The 22,749-nt window shown below is 39.2% G+C and overlaps 2 protein-coding genes across 3 annotated transcripts in view; one reads left to right on the plus strand and one right to left on the minus strand.

Annotated features, from left to right (window-relative positions):
- noi (splicing factor 3a subunit 3 noi) overlaps nucleotides 1–5,423 on the minus strand; it is a 44,084-nt gene extending 38,661 nt beyond the window's left edge. The window contains exons 1-2 of the mRNA XM_081732787.1: nucleotides 5,101–5,423; nucleotides 2,273–2,320 (exon numbers count right to left, since the gene is read on the minus strand). Coding sequence (XP_081588913.1) covers nucleotides 2,273–2,320; nucleotides 5,101–5,196 — 144 coding nt within the window. The 5' untranslated portion in view covers nucleotides 5,197–5,423. The remainder of the gene's footprint in view (nucleotides 1–2,272; nucleotides 2,321–5,100) is intronic.
- Nucleotides 5,424–5,528: 105 nt separating this feature from the next.
- Lrrk (Leucine-rich repeat kinase) overlaps nucleotides 5,529–22,749 on the plus strand; it is a 239,580-nt gene continuing 222,359 nt past the window's right edge. The window contains exons 1-2 of one of the 2 annotated variants that reach the window (XM_081732781.1): nucleotides 5,529–5,610; nucleotides 11,276–11,339. The gene's annotated coding sequence lies outside the window, so the exon portion shown is untranslated. The remainder of the gene's footprint in view (nucleotides 5,611–11,275; nucleotides 11,340–22,749) is intronic. The other variant, XM_081732776.1, reaches the window with a different exon arrangement.

Below are 22,749 nucleotides of genomic sequence, written 5' to 3' on the forward strand. Positions count from 1 at the left end.
GTTAAAATGACCTCGCCGATTGCGAATCCCGCCGACTGTGAAATATACGTTGTGATTCGTATTCTTAGTTCTAAAGGTATAAAAAGCGTCTGAAATTCACAGCCAGATTAGTGAAGTGTAGGACAAAACATTACGACCGATAACAAATAACGACGAAATCGTAAAGCGGCTGTTCTCTTTCATTTTCTGTCAATTTTCCGCACCAAGTCTTCAATGATGACAGAAAATCGCGCACTTCGTTCCTCATCATTAGAGCAACCCAAAAGCATAAAAAGCATAATAGCAATTTAGACATATGTTTGGTACCTTGAACATGACTGTGGTGGTTTAAAGGTCCGGAAGAAACTAATTTTAAAAGCATAATAAAGCATAATTTTAGAAAATAAAGAATAAAGTATAATTTAAAATACATAGCACAATTCTTGGAAAATTCTGCTTAACAGCAAGTTTAACATACTGTATTAATATTTTTTTTAAAACTAATATTTAGAATACAAAATCATTGAGAACATAAGAATGCAACAATGAAAAGCTTATTTTAATTTTTGTAAACATTTCGGTGTAATACTTTCATGCGCAGAAAAGAAAAAAGGAAAAGAAGAAAATTCCGCCAACAATGAATAGTATACTAGAACTCCTATTAGAACTCCTAGAACTCCTCAATATATTGTTATGTGTACCTCTTGAACTTGAACACTTTCTGTACTTTTTGGTGGTATCTTTTACTTTCCCTTTCTGTATATATGCACCTCTAAGGCGCCCACAAGTGATAAAAAGCTGACTCGAGTAAAGCATATCTGTTTACAGTGCATTAAGTAGAAAGTTTATTGAATATGAAAGAAACTGATTGCATAAAATATTAATAAGTAGTTTAAAATATTTAGAATATTTAATGTATAGTAAATACTATGCATTATACACGATTAATGTAAAACAATGATTGAAATTAACAATAAAGCATAATTTGGAAAAAAAAAGCATAATTACACAAAAAATAAAGCATAATGTGAGTTCTACTCATCATGAACATTCGAGCAGCCATAAGTCTCCGTACCACTCCATCACTCATAACGTTTTTTCCATACACTTCACTCAGTCACAAGCAAACGTAAATACGGTTCGATGATTCCGTAATAACGTCTGTAGCTTTCCAATAGACGTAGATACACAACGCGCAAGCGCGGGATGCCGACCACAGCTGGTACTCACTTTCAGGACACGCCTCTTATAAAAATGTATGTCTTATGTACTTCAACTATTACAATATACTTCTCTCCTTAAGATTTAGCTTATTGTGACGGTGCGTTTAACCTCTACGCTATACAGTCCCCTTCCTCACCAATTAGTCATACATTTTTCGCTCTTGAAGTCGGTAATAGACACTAGGCTTATTAAATATCTGGTCGAGTTAAGAATTTTTGCTCTCTGAATCTCATGCATTACGTTAAAATTCATTGATTGGTCCTTTTAGAGGTCTATACACTTCCCCAGAAGTGTATTTATTTAGAAATAACACGCTCTGTTAGTATCTTTGCCAACTTTCCGGTATTCATTTGTTTATGACTTCTTTCACTGGGGCGAGCTCCTCCGTGGGTAAGCGGTTAGCGTACGCTCCTTTGGCGTGGGAGACCCGGGTTCGATTCTAGGCGGGCGCTCATGTGGTTCGGATTCCACGTTAATCACTAGGTCCACGTCTCGTATAGCCTCGCTGCTGAACGGGACGTTAAACTCAAAATCATTTATTCATTCATTCTTTCACTGGGGCCCCGGTGCTTAGCACAAGTTTTATATTTTCTCTGTTCGTTGGGTGTGATTTAATGCGGAAGAGCTCGTATCTCCCACAATTTTCTTAAAAATGTCAGCAAAATCTTACTTAAATCAATGCCAAAATTTCTACTACACTAACTGAAGCATTGTGAAAAAATGGGTATCTGGATTTACAATGGCAAAAGTGTTCAGGAGTTGAACAAAATTGTTGGTTTTCTTCGAGGTATTTCAGCACATAATAATCTCACAGTACGCAAATATAGCTTGACATAACGACCTCTGTCCTGTGCAGTCACTGTATAGTTGTTTTGTGTAATAAAGTGTTTTAAACTTACGCATTCTTTTTTCATTAACAACAGCTTTCTCTATCTATCTAGTATATATATAGCCTATATATAAAATTGGCAACCCTATCTCTCAGCTTTGAAATAGTTCAAAGCCTTAAATCCCAATAGCCTGCAAAAGTAAATAAATAAAAGTTAACTGTATGAACATTCATACTTACATCAAGCAGCATCTTCAAACGATGATCAGAATTTATACTCTCACGTAGCTGCAATGAAAACGAATTGCATTTTAGAATTTTAAATAAACGTACATTCTCAAAATTCAATACACAATAGAAACAAATTATAATATTATTCGTAATAATCGACTGGAAGTAACAATCATTTTTAAAGGCAATCTCTCTACGGTGATTATGATACGGTAATATTTAATTAACCATTAAGTCTTTCTCTGGAGGGAAAGGCAGGAGGAAAACCAGGAAGAGGAAGACCAAGGATAGAATATCTAGATGCAGTTACGAAGAAGAAGCCTTATCAAAGTATACAACAGCTCTCCCAAGAGAGAGAAAACTTTTAAAACTTCCATGTTGCCTACCAACCTATGGTTGAGGTGAACAAGACGAAGAAGTCTTCCTCAGGCTATACTCTTACAGGAGAACATATGTTTGTATAAGGTAAGAAATGAAATAGCTATAGGCTGGATAAATTTGTTTCTTGAGAGAGAGAGAGAGAGAGAGAGAGAGAGAGAGAGAGAGAGAGAGAGAGAGAGAGAGAGAAAGTTAACTGACGTTTCTTAAGTAAATATTTCTATATCAGATAGCTACTAGACAAAAATTCAAGGCTTTCAAATAACGCATGACACTGTGCCTTTAGCATCCTAGGATTCTGTATTACTCAACTGTCTTCGCTCATCTCAGGCTCCTACACACTCTTGTAATTATTCTTCTTTCGTTATTTTAACGTCCCACGTTATGGATCGACATTAAGGAAGACGGTGATAACGAAATGAATTATAATGGTGAAATGACAAAAGTGGGAGAAAACAGAAGAAAACCAATGCACATGGTGTTCGTCCACTACAAAATCCATTTGGCGAGAGCTGGGATCGCACCACGTGCCACAGATCAGCACGCTCTCATTAAGCCACTGTGGGTTACGAAACAAATCCCTTCATGCAGGTATACCTAGCAAAGTGAGAATACGTTAATAGGTCTATTAAAGGTATTAAAAGTTTTGTTTTGCCAAATAAGGCTATGTTCTACCCATAATCTGTAAGCTGAACTACCTTCAATCGAATAAAATTCTAAATAAGTTTGAAACTGATTTGGATTAAGTTTAGAGGTGCCCCTCCAGTTTCAAACCTACTAAAAAGCAGTTAAAACATTAAAAATTGTTAGGTCAGGCTAGGGTAGGTTTGGTTAGTTTAGTTTTGATTGTTAGGTTACCCGGTAAGACTTCAGTTAGACTAGAACACTGACTAGGCTCGGTTCTCATAGAAGCTTCAATCAACACTTAAATTCAGTAATTCGTATTTCTTATAAAAGTTTAATAGATTCTCTTCATTATTGTAATGGAAATTCTGTAAAACTCAATACAGAAATATCACATTCAACGCACCAATTCGCCATCCTATACGACTACCATACTGCTTAATCATCGAAACCCTCCGCGCCTTGCAAATAGTACCCACTTCTATATACCTTTTCTCGTATTAAACAGTTCACTGCCAAATTTACACACCTAAACATCACACAAGAACTGAAGTAATAGTCTCTTACCTCATTTCTCCTGTAAATTTTCCTAATTTTTGTTTTTTTTTTTAAAAAAAAAAGAAAGAAAAAAAAAAACAAAGGAGCATCTTTAAAGTTAACCCACTGATTTTACGATGCAGACTTATTGTACAGATCCAGGCATGAACTCTTTGCATATGCTGCTTTGTCAAGAAATCGACTCTCTGCACCTTAAACAAGGGAAGGTTGTTGAACACAGGTCCCCCATATATTAGTAGCTACATTGGTTCCTTTCTGTACCAAACTTTAATATTTAATTCACATAGTATTGCCAACCCAGAGGTTGCGAGTGAAGCAGGGTTAGAGGGCCTGTCGGGCACATTGTTTTCTGCCTTTATTACAGAATCTGTGTTCTAGAACCTTGTCCTTAAACAATCCTTTTTGGGATGTGGACTTCTTTCCTCTGTGCATATATTCACTTAAGGATGGCTTCAGTGCACATACAAGATAAGAACTATGCCAAATGACACTAACCAACTTGTGCTAGATGTCCAATAAAAAGCACGAAAGCTATCTAAAAGAGTCAGGGCAAGAGTACAGCAGGGTCTCACACGGTAGCGCGGAGGTGCGTCCGTCTTTCATGGACCCGTATAGTAAATCTGCACGTGGTTAGGTTAGGTTCAACCTAATTACTCATATGTTAACTCATCTGCTTTTTACACTTCTCCCCTCCTTCAAATCTAAACAAGACCCTAAATCTGCACCTATTTGCACCCTTGTAAGTTCGTATAGGATTTTCATTGAATAAACTTTTGATCATATCCGAATACTTATGTCTTTGTAAACTACATAAAAAGGGTTAAATTCCAAAGTTGGGCGTCCGTTTCCAGCAAAATTTTTAAAATTTACAGGAAATATATGGATAATTTGATCGTTTGTGTGCTTGATAATATATGAGAGTCTCGAAAAATCTGTTTATTTGTTATATATAAGCGGTTATAAACATGGGACTATATGGCGAGCGGAGGGAAATACTTGGCGCAAGGTAACCGAACAGTTGGATTGTGGGAAAGAAACTATCATTTATGTTACCAACATGGCGAATGTACAAGGGCAATGGACTAGCAGTTTTAATATTTGTGAAGGAATACATTGATAACGAGGAAAATCTTTTATAAGTATGTGAAGAGTACAAATTAATGAACCTAATAACAAATTGCAGAAAGTGTGGAAAGGAGATAACAGTGAAAAAACTTGACGAAAGCGGACGCCCAACTTCGGAATATATGCCCATAAAAATAAGTAAAGAGACTTACAGTTGATTTCCTGTGCAACATTTCCTTCACCATTGCATCCATAAGCCTCTCTCTTTCTTCATGATACCGCCTTTGCTGTTCCAATATTGTTTCCATGGTGAAACAATTTTAATTGTTGCTACTATAACTTTACAAATTACTTTGTTTTCGGTTTTCAATTCACCACCAGTAAACAAAAATTACACTACGACATCTTTACGTCCACAAACTCTGCGATCTGCGCTGCGAGCTGCGTTCTTCTTTTGTTCATGATCGTTTTTAAATGCTACATTAAAAATGTATGTTAAAGGTAAAATACTATTTAAATAAAGAATAGAAAAATAAAATGTTGGCATAAAGTAATTTCTTATTATTTGTTTTAATTAAAAATAATAGAATTTAATTGACAGAAATTAGTGATGCCCTCTACGATCGATATGTGGGCGTTCGATGAAAACAGAAGCGAAATGAAATTGCAGACAACTTTCTAGCGGAGGTGGTGGTGAGGTTTGCTTTGTTTCCCTTAATGGGGAGATGTTTCTCTCAGTGATCTTGTGTACGAGTTCGTTTTCGCGCGTGGTACTGTGTAGTCGAGTGATTACATAATCGCGAGTGAAGTGCTGAGTGTTATTAATTGACGTGTTTCATTCATTTGTTCTACTTGTGACAGTGATTCATTTAATTCATATTACGCATTATATGATATAGGGAAGTGCTAATCATGGCTGAACAATCGGGAGGAGACCCTCCTCCTGCACATTCCATGGTCACGGACCCTCCCACAGACACTACATTTGCTGATTCTGCAATCCCTATAGCGTCAGAGGTCACCGTTGAAACTATACCACCGGTAAATCTTTACCAAACACATCACTTTCCTGATTTCGTAGTGCACGTGACATCTGATCCCTCTTCTAATACCAATCCAAATATTGGGCGCAAACACCCCTTAAGTCTTGGTAGATTACTATTTCACAATAAGGTTCCAGGAATAAAATCTTTTCAACCTACGGGACGAAATCTAATTAAAGTGCTTTTTTATACCGGACAGCAAGCTAATGATTTTCTGACTAACCCGATTCTACGAGAAAATGGTTGGAAAGCATACATACCAACCTACGCCACACATTCCGTTGGCGTAATCACAGGGGTGGACACTGACATAACGGATGCCGAACTCAAAACAGATATAAAAAGTAGGGCAGAAATAACGCATATCCGCCGCATTCATCGCCGGCGCGATAATGAGTTCGTCCCCACCACCACAGTGGTACTTACTTTTGCTTCTCAAAATCTGCCAGAGGAATGCTCGCTCTACTATTCGAAATTCCGAGTAGCAACGTATATTCCCTCAGTCAAACAGTGCTGGGGGGGATGTTTCCGCCTGGGACACCGAAAAGTTGGGTGCCGCTCCAAACAAACAATATGCGCTAAATGTGGAGATTCACATGATACTAACACTTGCATCAAGCCACTTTGCTGCATCAATTGTCACGGACCGCATGCTGCCACTGAACGCACCTGCCCGGCCCGGAAACGACATGAGCGAATTAATCAACTCATGGTATTGGAAAAATTATCTTATAACGAAGCGCAAAAACGAGTGCCTCCTTTGCAGCGCTCATCTTCTAACCCTTCCTCGGGTGTACCAACCTCTAATTTCTACTCCCCACTCCTTGCACTACCTCAGCAGCTCACGCCCGAGTGCCAGCCAATTCCTTCCTCTTCCACGAAAGTTAACACCCTTTCTTACCACTATTCTCCCAAACCCCAACGACCTCCCTCTCGTAATGAAATAGAACTCCACGATGAACATCGCCACGTTCTTTCTCCAAAACGACGACGACCTACTGGACATGATCCTAACCAATCGGCTTCACAGAAGCAATCGTTTATTCCAACCTCGACCAATTACTCTTCCTCAGAAGCACGTGCCTTAATAGGTTCTCCAGGATCCTCTCCGGTTAGACGGACTCGCACGTTCAGAGGAGATACCTTGTACACCGGCTCTTCGAAGCCAGTTTGGAACCAAGAAAGTGATACTAGTCATGCCAAGAAACAGGAACTATTACAGGAATTGCATCAGTTAACTCCCAAACTTCAGTCCGACACCCAGCCACTTACCGCATTAGATTTACAGGCGCTACTACTACGAATTATTCGCTTTCTGGAACATATCCAAGAATGACTCAGTTGCAGCAGTTAAGAATACTACAATGGAATCTCCAACAATTTCGTGGCAAGGAGGTGTTTTTATCGCAAATATGCCGCTTTTTTACTCCGGCTATCATACTGTTACAAGAAACCTGGACCCGCCTTGAAGACAACTTAAGAATTCCTGGATACCGAGTTTATCATCGTCCTCGAGATGACCACTACGGAGGGATCGCCTTGGGTATCCACACCTCCTTACCGGCTCGTGTTATCTCAACACTTCCACCAACCGGCTCAACAAAAATACAAGTGCTCGGAGTGCTATGTGCTGGACTCACTTTTATCAACATCTACGCCCCACCAGACAGCCCTCCTACAACTCATTACTGGCAACAATTATTTACTTCAATCCAAGGTCCCTGTGTTATTGGGGGTGATCCGAACTGTAAAAGTGTAAAATGGGGCAATCGTTACACCAACGTAGCTGCTCGGAACCTTCTCGCTGCAATGGACCATACAACTCACCTCATTGCAAATGATGGGACTGCTACTCGCCTCCCAAACCTCAATGGTTATCCCAGTGCGCCTGACATCACCATCCTCAGTTCTGCTCTGTATGCAAACCATAGTTGGAGTGTATATGGATATACAGGTGGCAGCGATCATTTTCCTATTATAACTACACTTGAAGGAGTTACTTTTCCGAGAACGCCCAAGGCTCACCTTTCGCCATATGCTCCAACCGTTTCTCGCATTTCTCAATCATACAATCGTACAACATACCAGAATACGACCGACGAACTTTTCCGGTATTTTTCAGTACAAGTCACTCCTATCAACACCTCTTCTCTCATACATATTATAGAAGCAGCATCATCAGAAGCCTCCACATCTACTTCTCAAATTCCTGGCCAGACTCGAACCCGAACATCCCGTTCCCATTTTCCTTGGTGGAACAGACGTTGCCAACAACTCCTAAATGATAGTAAACAGAAGCAAAAGGCCTTTTTTAAAGAAAAGAGTCAACAAACATATGTACTCTATCGCCAGTCCCAAGCGATGTATAAACGATACATCCAGCAATGTCGCAAACAACACTGGCAACAATTTTGTGCCACGCTCCACCCACAGGCTACTTCGTCTTCTATCTGGACGTTTATACGAAACCAAATTACAGGATCTCCTCCACGCGCAGTTCCTACTGACAGTCTACCGCCTTGGATTGATGAATTTCATCGCCTTCTCACGCCTCCAGAACCACTGAATGACAGACGAACTATACAACCTCTTCTTGATCCGGAGTGTGATTCACCAATCTACAAGAATATCACCATCCAAGAATTGAATCTGGTGTTAACTGCTCGGCGATCCACAGCTCCTGGGAGAGATCAGATTAGATATCGACACTTGTACGACCTATCTCCTTATGGTCGAGCCGCACTTCTTCAAATCTACTCTCAGATATGGAGGACAGGACACATTCCATCTTCATGGAAAGATTTAGCGGTAGTCCCTATACTTAAACCACACAAACCTATCGGGTTGGCTCAGAGTTATCGTCCGATTACTCTTATTTCATGCGTCGTGAAAGTTTTTGAGAAGATCATCCTCTCTAAATTGAACTGGCACTTGGAATATTTTTCAGTCTTCCCACCCACATTAACTGGTTACCGGAAAGGCATGTCATCTTTGGACTCGGTTGCTGCTCTTCTTCTCGATATCTGGAACACATTCCAACATCGACAGTATTTGATTGCTGTTAAACTGGATCTGGAACATGCATATGACTCCATCATTCTCGATCGCCTCATCACTCACATGGCACAACTCCAACTTCCTACACCTTTTCTCCGATATACTCATAATTGGTTGGTACAACGTCGCATCTGCATCAAATACCATAACAGATATTCTTCTTATCGTTCAACATCATTGGGTATTCCTCAAGGCTCTAGTCTCTGTCCCACTTTATTTAATATATACACACTCTCTCTCCATCAACGACTTAGAAAACTGGTTCGTATTCAACAATACTGTGATGACATGTTGTTATATGTCAAAACTTCCAACATAGTGGACGGGATACGCATTTTGCACGACGCTCTCCTAGAACTTCACTCCTGGACCTCTGAAAACGGCATGTCAGTCAACTGGGCGAAATCTTCTTGCACTCTCTTCACCCGGAAACGTTTTCAACCTCCCATCCATCTCACGGTAAATAACACTTCTTTACCAGTTACACCTACTTTACAATATCTTGGTTTTCATCTTGATTCTAAACTAAATTGGAAGCATCACCTCAAAACAATAGCACTTAAAGCCCAACCTTATTTTAAGTTGCTGTCTTGCATCAGCCACAAGGGGTGGGGAACAGATATATCCTCCCTGCAACAAGTCAGTACCCAATGTGTGGATGCAAAACTTCAATATGGCGGAATATTACTCTCTCCACTACCCAAACGGATCAGCGAACATCACATCCGTCTTCAAGCCACAACACAGCGAATTATATTCCGACAACCAAAGACGGCACCTTCCTCAGCACTTTTAGAAGAAGCTGGAATAATTCCTTTCCCAGTGAAAACATATTTTGAGGCTAAAAAATTCCTCCTTCAACGCATATGCTGCACCTCATCCCTCTTATTACCGAAATTACAATTCCTATACAATAGCAACCTTCAGACCCGACTTCCATATTATAAACAGCTACCTTGGATTTATCGAGCATTCGTTAGTATTCATAACTGGCTCAATCTATTGCATCGAGGACCGAAACTACCATGTTATACTGCACAATATTATACTCTTCTACATTCTCCCACACTTGAGCAACCGGTGGTCTCTTTCAAACGTCTTCGCTCCACTCAGCCTCAGATAGTGCGCCATCTCTGGGAACATCACATTCAATTGCATCACTCCAATAGCATTTTAATTTATACGGATGCTTCTAAACAGCATACCGAACAAGGATCTGTGGTTGGAGCAGGAATTTATATACCAGCGCTTAATTACGCAGAGACTCACAGACTTCCACCGAATACATCCATCTATTTAGCAGAAAGCTGGGCAATTCGCACGGCATTGAAAGTCGCCCTACAACGAAAACTACCTAACGTGGGAATTTGTAGTGATAGCCTTAGTGCGTTACAAGGAATATGTAGAACCCCATGGGCATCTGCCAATACATGGTTACACATCAATATTCGCCAACAGCTTCGAATATTACATAATAATCATCAAGTGGTTACGTTAATTCATACGCCCTCACACTGCGACATCCCCGGGAACGAAGTTAGCGATATCCTGAGCAGATATGCAACACAACATGGCACACCGATAGATCTCCGGCTCCCAGCATCTTCTTTCGCCGAGATGCTGCTACAGAAACGGCAAACCGAATGGCGAACCTACCAACAACAACAACGATCAGGACCAGGAATCTATTATTGGCAACTAGAACCGACTCCCACCACGAGAAAATGGGAGGCCCCTCATAATTGGACAAGAAAACATCATTGTTTATATTCTCGCCTTCGTCTACATACTGCTCAGACTCCCATCCAGCAGTATAAACAGCAGCAGCGCCCCTCACGCTTGTGTTATTGTGGACTAACTGAAGGTTCTATTGACCACCTGACCTTTCAGTGCTCTCTAACGCCTGGCTACCGTCCGATACTCAACACAGTCATTCATTCTGTTTATTTCACAAGCCCCGTAACAGTGTCTTTCTTACTAGCTAACAAAAACCACCTTGTTCTGTATCATCTGCTTCAATATTACATAGTGAACAACTACGACTTGTAATGGTGTCAAAGTGATCAACAGTGCAGTGCTCATGTTATTCATCGCAGTTTGTAATATATAGTTTCTTCGACATAGTTAGTGTTCCGCATGAAGTGATTGTTTCTATTGTGTTTGTTTATTTTGTTCCCAAATTGATCCTGGACCATTCATCTCTACAAGTATAGATACCCATTTAACCGTCTGTATTGCTCAGCGGACGAGTTCCTGGAGCATCAAAACATTGAGAGAGAGAGAGAGAGAGATGTTTCTCTCTCATAGTTTTACAGACTCTGAGAAAAGGGAACTACTCGAGATAGTTTTAGGTACGTATTAATCCCTGTTATTGACTAACATACTCTGATAATGCGTTGTACTGTATTTTTTCAGGTTGACTGCACATCTAAATCATCAGGCTTCTAGTTTGACCTTTAGTATAAATTTCAGAAATAATGAGGTTTTGTCATTTGTGTTTCTCGTCTTATATCTGTATGGTTTACAATATAGCACAGTGTTACACCCATACTCATTGAAGTAGTGATTAAGTAGAATAAGGTAGAGTATGACTACGGAATCAATACGTGTACTTGTTTTTGGTGTTTAATTGGCTTTCTCGGGAAGCCTTTAAATCTATGTCGCTGTATTGTACACAAGGGTGCTAAATTCTTTGTTATTGAATCTACCGATCAACACAGTATTATTTTAAGTTACTCTTGTTTAATTGCAATGTGCTGTCCTATCTACATTATTATATTTTTTTTTTCTCTGTCAGACAGATTATAGCTGTTCATTTGTAAAGGCAGTAATTCGAGGGTGATTATTCATGAGGATGAAGGTTAAATCGTTTCATTATTCCTGTAAGATAACTTATACCGTTTACCCAACATTGTTAGAAGAGCAAGACCAGGAGACTCAGGTGGTCGTGTCATGTAGCCAAAAATGGGAGATAATAAGAGTGAATTTCACAATGTTTGCTTCAGTTGGTATCCTTACAGAGACACAACCAAGCACACTAGATTAATTGTAACAAAATAAGTCCAAACTTAGCTAACCTGACTCTACGTTTTCCTATCTTGCTTTACTATACCGTAAGAGAGACACGGTAGCTCAGTGATAGAGCGCTTAGGTTCGGTGCGTGGGGTCCCCTGGTTCGATCCTCTGTCAGGTATGTTTATGAACGAAGAGCGTCTCCATGGGTTTTCTCAAGTTACTGCTGTTTTCTCCCTCATTCTTATTCTACTAATTCCTGCATCACCTGTCTCCCTTAGCCCAAACGAATAATCATGGGACGTTCAGTTGAAAGATTTCATTTTCTACTTTACTGTAGTCTAATCTACTATACCCTTTTGAAGTGGGCCTACTTATTGATGCGCAGCTGACGCATATTCGAAAGCATGTTCAAAATTTTAACTGGAAACGTAATCGGAAAAAGACTATTAGGAAGACCTAGGCGGCAGTGTTAAGGTGAATCTGCTGGAAATTGGGGCATTACTGCTGTATCGGCGGACCACACAAAAGTCGAAAAAGGGGAATTATTATTTAGCTTCTCCCTAAAAATACTAGGCTGTGACCCTAACTCACTTGGTAGTGATTATTGTTTGAAATACAGTGTGGACGTATGACATAAAAAAAACCTAGCGCATAAAACACAAACCAACTTGTGCTAGGTGACCATTAAAATCACGAATGCTATCTATCTGAGTCGGGGCAGAAGCGCAGCAGAGTGGCCCGAACAACAGCGAGGGGGTGCGTCCGTAGGGAGCAAACGCGTCAGGGGCGGTAGGTATATGCATAAACGACGATAGTGGAAAAACAGTTTATATGTCATAAAATGCATGGGTTGTGTTGCACAGCTTTGGGGCGGGGGGGGGGGGGGTGATTCTAAATGCCTTCCACAAAGTACTAAAGTGTATTAAATTAGATTAGATTACATTACGGTTGGTTAGATGTTCCTCTATTTTTCTGTAATTTCAATTCGTTTCCGCACTTACGATAAATTTTCGCCTGTTTACTGGACCATGCGTTTCACCGAATTTCAACAACTGACACTCCTTATTTTTGTATAACTTGATAAAACTCAAACACGATATGTAACAGTCTTGTCATTTACGCATAGTATCCACACTGCCTTTGCCATATATCATAACAAGTGTACCTCTCCGCCAAATATAGGGGCCACGGTGGCTCAGTGCTAGAGCGTTCACCTCTGGTGCTTGGGGTCCCAGGTTCGATCCCAGCCCCCGCCAATTGAACTTTGTGGTGGATAAACACAATGTTTGCGTGGGTTTCTCGGGGTTCTCCCGTTTCCTCCCACTTTCTTCATTCCACCATTTGATTCATTACTCATGATCACCGTGTCCTTTAGCCTAACCGGCATAACCACGGGACGTAAAAATCAAAGATTTTTTTTCTCCGCCAAATAGTCCCTTTCGCCTCCATATATATTTAGTAGTGCTGCTTACATCAAAAGAAGTAACAAGAAGTATTTTCATAACTTCAGCTGTTCCCTGACTTTCACTCACTCTTCCTTACGAAACCAAATAAGTTATCCAATTCAACCACTGGTAAATTTTCTGAAATTGGTCCGACGTAACAGCAATTGACACGGATTAATTTTAACAAAATAAGTCCGAACTTACCTAACCATAAGCTAACCCTACCCTGCTTTACCGTAAGTGGGGATACGGTGGCTCAGTTGTAGAGCGGCCGCCCCCTGTTCGTAGGGTCCTTGGTTCGATGCTTGGCCAAGTATGTTTGTGAAAGACTATCGTGTCCGCGTGTTTTTTCAAGTTAGTGTTGTCTCCTTGTTATTGCACCGAATCTTCCATCATCATGGGGGCCGCGGTGGCCCAGTGGTAGAGCGTTCACCTCTGGTGCTAGGGGTCTCGGGTTCAAACCCTGCTCCCGCCAAGTGAACTTTGTGGTGGACAAACACCGTGTGCGTGGGTTTTCTCGGGGTTCTCCCGTTTCCTCCCACTTTCTTCATTCCACCATTTAATTCATTACTCATCATCACCGTCTCCTTTAGCCTAACCGGCATAATCGTGGGACGTAAAACTCAAAGATTTCATTTTTCTTCTATCATCATTCACTTTCCTCAATCATATGTCTTTCTTAGCCCCAGGGTTGGCTGGTTTAAACAAAAAAAAAAAGAAAAATGCTTTAAATTGTGTGAACTTCATAGTGACGTTTCCACATTTCAAACCATCCGCGTTACGTTTATCTACTTTCCACTTTTTAATCAAGGGATCCCGTGTTCAATTCTCGGTCGAATCACAACTCATCTTTCAAGTGTAAACTAAGTAGCGATTCGAGGCGTCCCTCTAAGCGAAAGTCTTCTACGTGATAACCTTGGGGTATTTCATAAGGATGTTAAGCCTAAACATACGAAATGAAACCAAATTATATATTTATACCTGCTGAATTATGCCTGTTTTATAAAGAAGCCAAGGTTGCTTAAATATATTGGTAGAAATTGGCAAAATTTATCAACTGCCTATGTAGCTTCCAACATCAGCTTAGATTTGACTTTGTTTTAATTTCATTCAATGATATCTACATACCAAATTTGTAATTTAACACCTCAGTTTTAGCGTAGTGATTATGTTACGTTGACCTTAAAATTTTACATAAAAATACATTTAAAGTAATAGTAGGATTTTCCCAATGGTTAAGGCGGGAGTTTTCCGATTTATATATATAATTCTGGTATAATGTTTTTACTTGTGTAACTGTTTATCTTTTTGTCCTTCTAAAATGACTCTTGACAATTATATTAACAAGTAGGCCTATGCAAAGATCAGTACAACGTATTTTTATCAGGAGTCCTTCGTGAGTGAGTTGGCAACCGCATTTGTGACCAATTAGTCTCGGTTTCATGTCCAAATGGACAATTTCTCTTGAATGTAAGCCGAGTAGCGGTTTGCATTCCGCTTTAAGCTTATGTGACTCCTTCCAGCATAACCTTGTTGTTGCATAATAACACAAAGGCGAAACAAACTAATTTCTGTCCATATCTAATATAAATACATAGAGTAAAATATTTAAACCAAAAAAAAAACTGTTTTTTTGTTTTTTTTTTCAATAAAAACCATGGTTTTTGCCAACCCTGCTGCTTAGCCCAAAGGACGTAATTGTGAGACGTTAAGCTGAGAGATTTCATTTTCCCCTCTGCCGTTCTCTAATCTACTATACCCTATACCTACACCCTTTTAAAGTGGTCCTAGTTATTGATGCACAGCTGGAGCGTACCCGAAAGTGGAAAACGTTCAAAATTTTAACTGGAAACCCAATCGGAAAAAGACTATTAGGAAGGCTAATGATAGGACAGTATTAAGATGGATCTAGTAGAAAGAGGAATACAGAGTAGAAATTGGAATCAGTTGGATAAGGGCAGAAATCCTTAAACAGCTCTTCTGAATGCGACTTTGGACTTCAATGTTCCATAGGCCATGAAGTTAGTTACCGGTACTTGTGAGAGAGTTTTTCGGTGAATTTATTACTAACTGTTTTGTTTTTCGTGATAAACTTTGTCCATGACATAAACTTATAAGCATCAGCTTAAGTTAAATTCAGTATTTGTAATTTTAGTTCGAATGCACATGATAAGATTTACTGCGAGTCATCTTCAAAACTCAAAATAATAACCAGTTTACCAATAAAAAGTTGTGTGAGCAGTTTACCAGAATTCGCGACGATAACATATTTTGAACTGAATAATAATATGAATTCCCTCCCTTTAGCCGACATTTAATTTCTTCGTGAATATGGTTTCCGCCTGTTAATATTGATCCTAGATATTTGAAAGTATTCACTTTATCGAAAGTATTAGCCTATTTGATATTTTAACGCATCCTTAATTTACAGTATTACGATCCCGACGAACTTCCATGTATTTAGTTTTCTCTCCATTTCTTTCTAATGTTTTCCTATCATCTCCTATTAGATTTATATCATCAGCATACTCCATAAACTGATTAATACCATTCAGCTCTGGGCCCTATATGTTATCTTCGATTTACCTTATAGTACTCCAAACCAAAGTTGAATAATAGTTGCGACAACATATCTTCTTGTTTCAGACAATTCTCGATGTGGAAGCTCGTGGACAAGAATTTTCGTACTCAGAGTTCAGGGTGACTAGATGTGCTATTTTTAACGGGCTTTTTTTTTTTCTCCAGGTCATTCCGTGTCCCGAGAAAAATGCAAACGCGTCGTAAAATGCCCTTGTTTAATAATAATAGTGTTCCATTTTGGCTTTTAGTTACGTAGTATACAAGTAATTTTTTATATAGACTTCTACATTTTTAAAGGCAAGGTCAACTCTGTAAGAAATTCAGTGATCAAGATAGAAATAAATATATATTACATTCAAGAAACACTCGATTCCTCCTAATCCTGGTGCCTGTTAAATTTTAGCATTATGAATGGAATTAAGATAAATGAATAAAAATCTAGTTATTTTAAAAGCTAGGGACTTATTCCGTACTGACATGAATAATGATAAAACAATGATTTTTAAGTGTTGCTTTTTCTGTGCTGTGTGGGTAATTTTCAAAGTTGGTAACACTTTGGGTCATATCGTATTGATCTTATATTGTCAAGTTAGTGAACGTCGCTTTGTAACTTCCATCTATCTTTCTCTATATTATACGGCTGTCATTGATGAATTCAAGCCAGATTGAGTTCTTTTACAAATAGGCGCTTTTGAGTTCTAAAATATGATTATTATGTTTTGGCTTCAGTTTTTGTCAGGTTTGTCACCCTTTACGAATCAGCAGCACACCTCTCATGAATTCCAGGTGGTGTCGAGCAATTCGTCCTTTACACCCATACTCATCTTCGCTAACGCGCTTGTTCCTTAAGGACTCACCTCCGCGCTCTCGCAAGCCTTCTGCTTCGCTCTGTCTTGACGTGAGAATACATTGAAATAGAACACAACATAAATGAGATTCAGTAAGTTTAATGTCCCTCGAGGCTAAGGGAGACAATGCTGATAAGATGTATGATAATGTGGAATGACGAAAGTAGGGGGGTGGGGTGGCGAAACCAAAGTGTACTGTGTTTATTCACCACAGATAGGTGAGTTCATAGTTTTAGTGTTTGTGAGCCATAATTTAGTAATTATATTTGTTTCTCGTCAAAACAAAAGGAAATATAGAAGTAAACTAGGCTTAAGGGGATGATCTACCTTTTCTCGGCACAAAAATTTTTATATTGGACCTTATAGGGAGAACATGGCTACCGAATTTCCTCAGTTTCTAAGGAACTAGGTATCTCTAATGGGAAAGAAAAATTTTGCAGCATGCTACAGAAGTTTATTAACGGGTTGAAATACTTAAATTGTATATTTGTCTGCTAGTTTAGCAGAAATAAATTATTAAAAAATAAATAAATTAGTTTCTTTTTATACAAATTATAATATGTCTAACTTTGGAACCAATTATGGTAGAAAGATCAACTTTTTTTTTGTTTTATTCCTTGAGAAGAAACGACTCTAATAGTTTCCATCACAACCATATCTGATACGCCAATTAAAAAATGGTATTTTAATATAAGTATTAAAGTCCACCTGTCAAAGTTTGACGAGGGTAAGTCACGCCCCACTCTAAGCTTGGCCGCGGAAAGGGCGGGGGTTGGTGAAATGGAGGGGGAAGGGGTGGATAACTGAATGAAACAGGTTCTCGACCAGTTTCTGAGATTACCTGTCAGCTGCCAAATACTGCTAGCTTTATAGAGTTTGTCTCCCTCAATGATTCCATACTAAGAGACTGGACGATGTGGTGTGAAGTATCCTCTTTTCCCCGTTACCTCTGGAAGTTCATCAAGATGCATTCTAGAGTGCGCGGAAAGAACAGTATATATCAGAAAACGCTGTTATTTTGGGATTTTTCCCCCTTCCGGACAAATATTATAGCATACAGTAGTGGCGAAGGAAAGGGGGGCAGAAGGGTGCCCCCACAGGATTCCGACAATGTAAAGTCCTGGCCCCCATATATAGGTGTCCGTAAAAAAAATGTCCCCTAAGTTTTTTTTTTTTTTTTATATATAATGTGTTGGGAATATATTTCAAATTTGAGGTGTTTTCCTGGTAGCCATCATTTTCCAATATTGCCGCCGCCCTACGTAAATCTCTCTCTCTCTCTCTCTCTCTGTATATATATATATAAAGAGAGAGATCGTGTCAAAGTATAGGTTTTTGAGGCCAATGAATTTAAATATGGCATTGTTTATTGCCAATTAGAAACCTTACAACCTGGCAACACTGTTGTCTAACGATTAACTGTACAAAGTTACAAATGCGTATATGCACGCATTACTCTAGGATGTAGCGTACTTCCTCAGGACTAAGCGAAACCTACTTTTTCTGGTAGCTTTCATCACGACAAGACATATTTTACATGGTAACATGAGAGAACATTTGTCTATACCAATATGGCAGCCAATATGATGGCTAATTACTAGGCAACCAAGTAATGGACTTATTGAAATGCCTGTCAGTCCTAATTGGCCTAGAGCCTAGAGAATGGGAGAAAGAGGCAGGATACGGTCTCATTGAAGAAGCGTCTCCTGAGGGGGCGAGGGAAATTTAAAATACTCCATTTTTTAATGAAAAACACTTTTTTGCCTCCTTGTCCGCAGACAACACTGCACACCAAATGCACTATAAGACGTTCTCTAAATAGCCCTGTTAGATCTAATCTGTATTGTGTGTAAACCGTGCATTATTACGGGGGAACAGCGGAGCAAAAGCCCTGTTTATATATATATATATATATATATATATATATATATATATATATATATATATATTTCTGGTTTCTCGTGCTTGCTTCGCTAAGACTAAGCACTGTAAGCCAATCTCTAATTATCCTATAGCAGTGTTAATTTCAGATCATTTCCTCAGGAGGCACCACGCACAGAGTGGGAAAGCGACTAAAAATTGCGTGCTCCACAGAAATTTCTGCGAAGATCTCAAGCACCCGAGGGTGAATTTCGTAGCTCTTGGGAGAATTTCCCCCCAGAATCATCACTGCCCTAGGGAGTTGAAACAAGAAGCAGGATACGCAAAAAAGAACAAACTTTCAAAGCATTTAAAGTTTAGGCTCGTTGCGCTAAACGCCTTCTTAGGACGAGGATATGGGAATTGAAAAATGCACGTTTTCTTTTATTTATTTATTGAAAAACATGTTTGCCCTTTTTTGTCCCCAGACAACCATGCAGACGACACACACCAATTGTCTTATACAAAAATGTTGCCATGATGGCTCCTATAAGACCCATTTGGAACGGTGTCCATGCTGTGCATTGTTATATAGGGACAAGGGAGCAAAGCCCTGTTTTCTTTGACTTTTTCGTTTTCCGCGCTTACCCCGGTAAGACTACGCACTGTCAGTTACTCTCGATTTATCCTAAAGAGTTGAAACAAGAAGCATGATACGCAGAAAAGAACATACTTTCAGAATGATGACGTCCTATGGGTGGGACCTACAGTTTAACGTAGAATCCGAACCACTTGTGTCTCCATCGGGAATCAAACAAGGGACTCCTTGATTATAAGGGATGAGCGTAACTATTCATCCACGACACACACATACATACATACAAACATATATATGTATAATAGACTATTGTACGTGGTAATAAATAGCTACAATAATATTCCAGGAACTTTTTGACTGTCCCCCGTACAATCTTTATTTTCTAGTAATGCATTCACATTGACGGCCACGTCTTTGAAAATAATGTGGACAAATTACAAGAATTCTTTGAATATGTTCTATCGACTTTTTTCTGTAATAGACTATTGTACGTGGTAATAAATAGCTACAATAATATTCCAGGAACTTTTTGACTGTCCCCCGTACAATCTTTATTTTCTAGTAATGCATTCACATTGAAGGCTACGTCTTTGAAAATAATGTTGACAAATTACAAGAATTCTTTGAATAACTTCTATCGACTTTTTTCTGTAATAGACTATTGTATATGATTCTAACACAATTACTCAACTATTGACACTTGTAATATCCAACATTTCTAGGATAGCACTGCAAACCTTTGATCACGAAATTAGTTTGAGGTTTCTCATTTAAACAAGTGCCTCTTTTAGGGTCTCTTCTCTTTTACTTTCTTGAGTTTCTTGAAGGACCTGCAGCTCTAGGTTTCTGCTCTATTATCTTCTCCACCAAATTCACAATAGAGGTTCTTCTACTCTTATGTTTTCCTGTGACAACTCTCTACAATATCCAAGAATTTACAGCTGTTGTATCCGTACGTGCACTAAGAATCGTCTTGAACCTAACCGAATGGAGCATTCTGGTCGTTTTGGTTGAGTATGTCAACACCATGTTATGTTGCACAACAGCTCTCCTTCCTTTTTTCCTTCAAATGACAGTTATGATACTTAGAGGTACTTTTAAGAGCTCCAAACTCTGGGATGGGTTTTATTTATATATATAAAATAAGAAAGTTTCCTCTTCTGGGGAAGGGGGCGATTGCCCCCTGGATCCGCCACTGACTAGCATATATACGGTATATAGCTATTCGTGACAAAAAGTATAGACCAACTCGAAATTTCAGAATCCTGCGATATACTTCCGCAATGATTTTTATAGAGGTAGTTGGTGACTACTTCAAATTATATGCCCGTAGCTAAAGCCCCTCTATAAAAAATCGTTGCGTGAGTACCTTAGGATTCTGAAACATGTATTTTTGGATAGCGCACCTGTTAGTTCCTAAGTGGAGTCTTGACCAGACTACGGTAGGTCCGATAATTATTTCTTGTGAAAATGTCATATATTACCTTTTACAGCCCGTGAGGACAGTAAGATTTCTGTGATTCGGCCAATCCCTGTTCCTACTTGCAAATGTCTGATTTATAGCATTTACGCTATTAGTAAGCGCTACTGAGGTCAATAAGAGTTGAATTAGATTTTTGCGAGGGGCGCATTGTTATAGCGCATGTTTTCTAACGCACAAAGGGATGTTCTGAATGGGGGCAGCTATGTGTATGTTTAGCCAATGGAGCCATTTGTATCTTCGTGGCTTTGCACTCTAACTCCAAATAATAATAATGATAATAATAATAATATAACTTTTGCCTCCTGAAAATAACCAGATGGTAAAGTTATGGTCGATACGTTTTTAGAATTCGAAGGCATTTTAGAATGCTTGTATATCATCTGGCTATCAGAAATAATTGATCACCATTTTCTCTACATATCTATAATTTTCTTACAGGGTAGAAACACCTCCTCGGAAGAGAGAGAGAGAGAAAGTGGCCGAACTTGGGCTATTGAACGTGAGGACAGGATGTTTACATTCGCATTGACACCTGCTGTGAAAACGGTCTGTGTACATAGCTGTAAGAGATTTGTGAAGACCCTTCCCTTCATATCTCTCGGAACGAAAACAAAAGAAAAGGGTGGGGGCGGATGCCTTACCATCGTCAAACTTCGTGACAGGTGGACTTTAATACTTATAATAAAATTCTATTTTTTAATTGGCGTATCAGATATGGTTGTGATGAAAACTATTAGAGTCGTTTCTTCTCAAGGAATAAAACAAAAAAAAAGTTGATCTTTCTACCATAATTGGTTCCAAAGTTAGACATATTTTAATTTGTATAAAAAGAAACTAATTTATTTATTTTTTAATAACTTATTTCTGCTAAACTAGCAGACAAATATACAATTTAAGTATTTCAACCTGTTAATAAACTTCTGTAGCATGCTGCAAAATTTTTCTTTCCCATTAGAGATACCTAATTCCTTAGAAACTGAGGAAATTCGGTAGCCATGTTCTCCCCATAAGGTCCAACATAATTTTTGTGCCGAGAAAAGGTAGAGCATCCCGTTAATTAACAATTAATATGATCAACAGGTTTTAGCTGATGTGTCCGGCTTTCGCATAATATTTCATAACTGTTTGAACGACAAGTTCTTTCATATCGATGATTCTTTATGCTTGCAGATACTAGTCCTCCTCTTATGATACATATTGGCATTGTCCTTCTAATTTTAGCGTTTTAAATCCTATCCTGTTTCAAAATTGCATAGATTGTGGAGTGTTGGTAACACTACAAACATTTAAAGTTAGCATTGTACGAGGCGCATCCAGAAAGTAAGTTTCCCACGCGTTCCATAGGTAGGAAATCATCTGTTGGAAGTGACTACGTGTACGTGAGAGAGTAAGGTCCTAGCATGGCACATGAACGCGGAACTTCCCTAGTGCTCTCAGTAGCAACGTAGCAGTGGTTGAAGATTGGCGTTCCTATTCTAGCTCCCGCCGCGTGTGAAGTGCGAGCAGTGATAAAGTTTTTGAATGCACAGGGCATAGCACCAATTGAAATACATCGTCAGCTGTATCGTAACAAAAATGTCAATGCTGACCCTGTGCGCCTTGCTTTGTGCTCTAGGGTCAGTTGCTTCAACACAAAACTTCTTGATCAACAGGCACTCTGTGACAGTGGTGTGCAATAAGGAACGGAAAATCTGCAGGAATTGCTTGCTCATGCCGTTAGGCCCATGGACCTCGCACAGCTAACGATGGATTTCTATTGGTGCTATGCCCTGGGCATTCAAAAACTTTATCGCTGCTCGCACTTCACATGCGGCGGGAGCTGGAATAGGAACGTCCATTTTCAACCACTGCCACGACGCTACTGAGAAAACTAGGGAAGTTCCGCTAGTGCATGTGTCATGCTTACTCTCTCAAGTACACGTAGTCGCTTCG

This window comes from Thermobia domestica, chromosome 1 (genome assembly GCF_964235325.1).
Source record: "Thermobia domestica chromosome 1, izTheDome1.hap1.1, whole genome shotgun sequence".
Classification (NCBI taxonomy): domain Eukaryota; kingdom Metazoa; phylum Arthropoda; class Insecta; order Zygentoma; family Lepismatidae; genus Thermobia; species Thermobia domestica.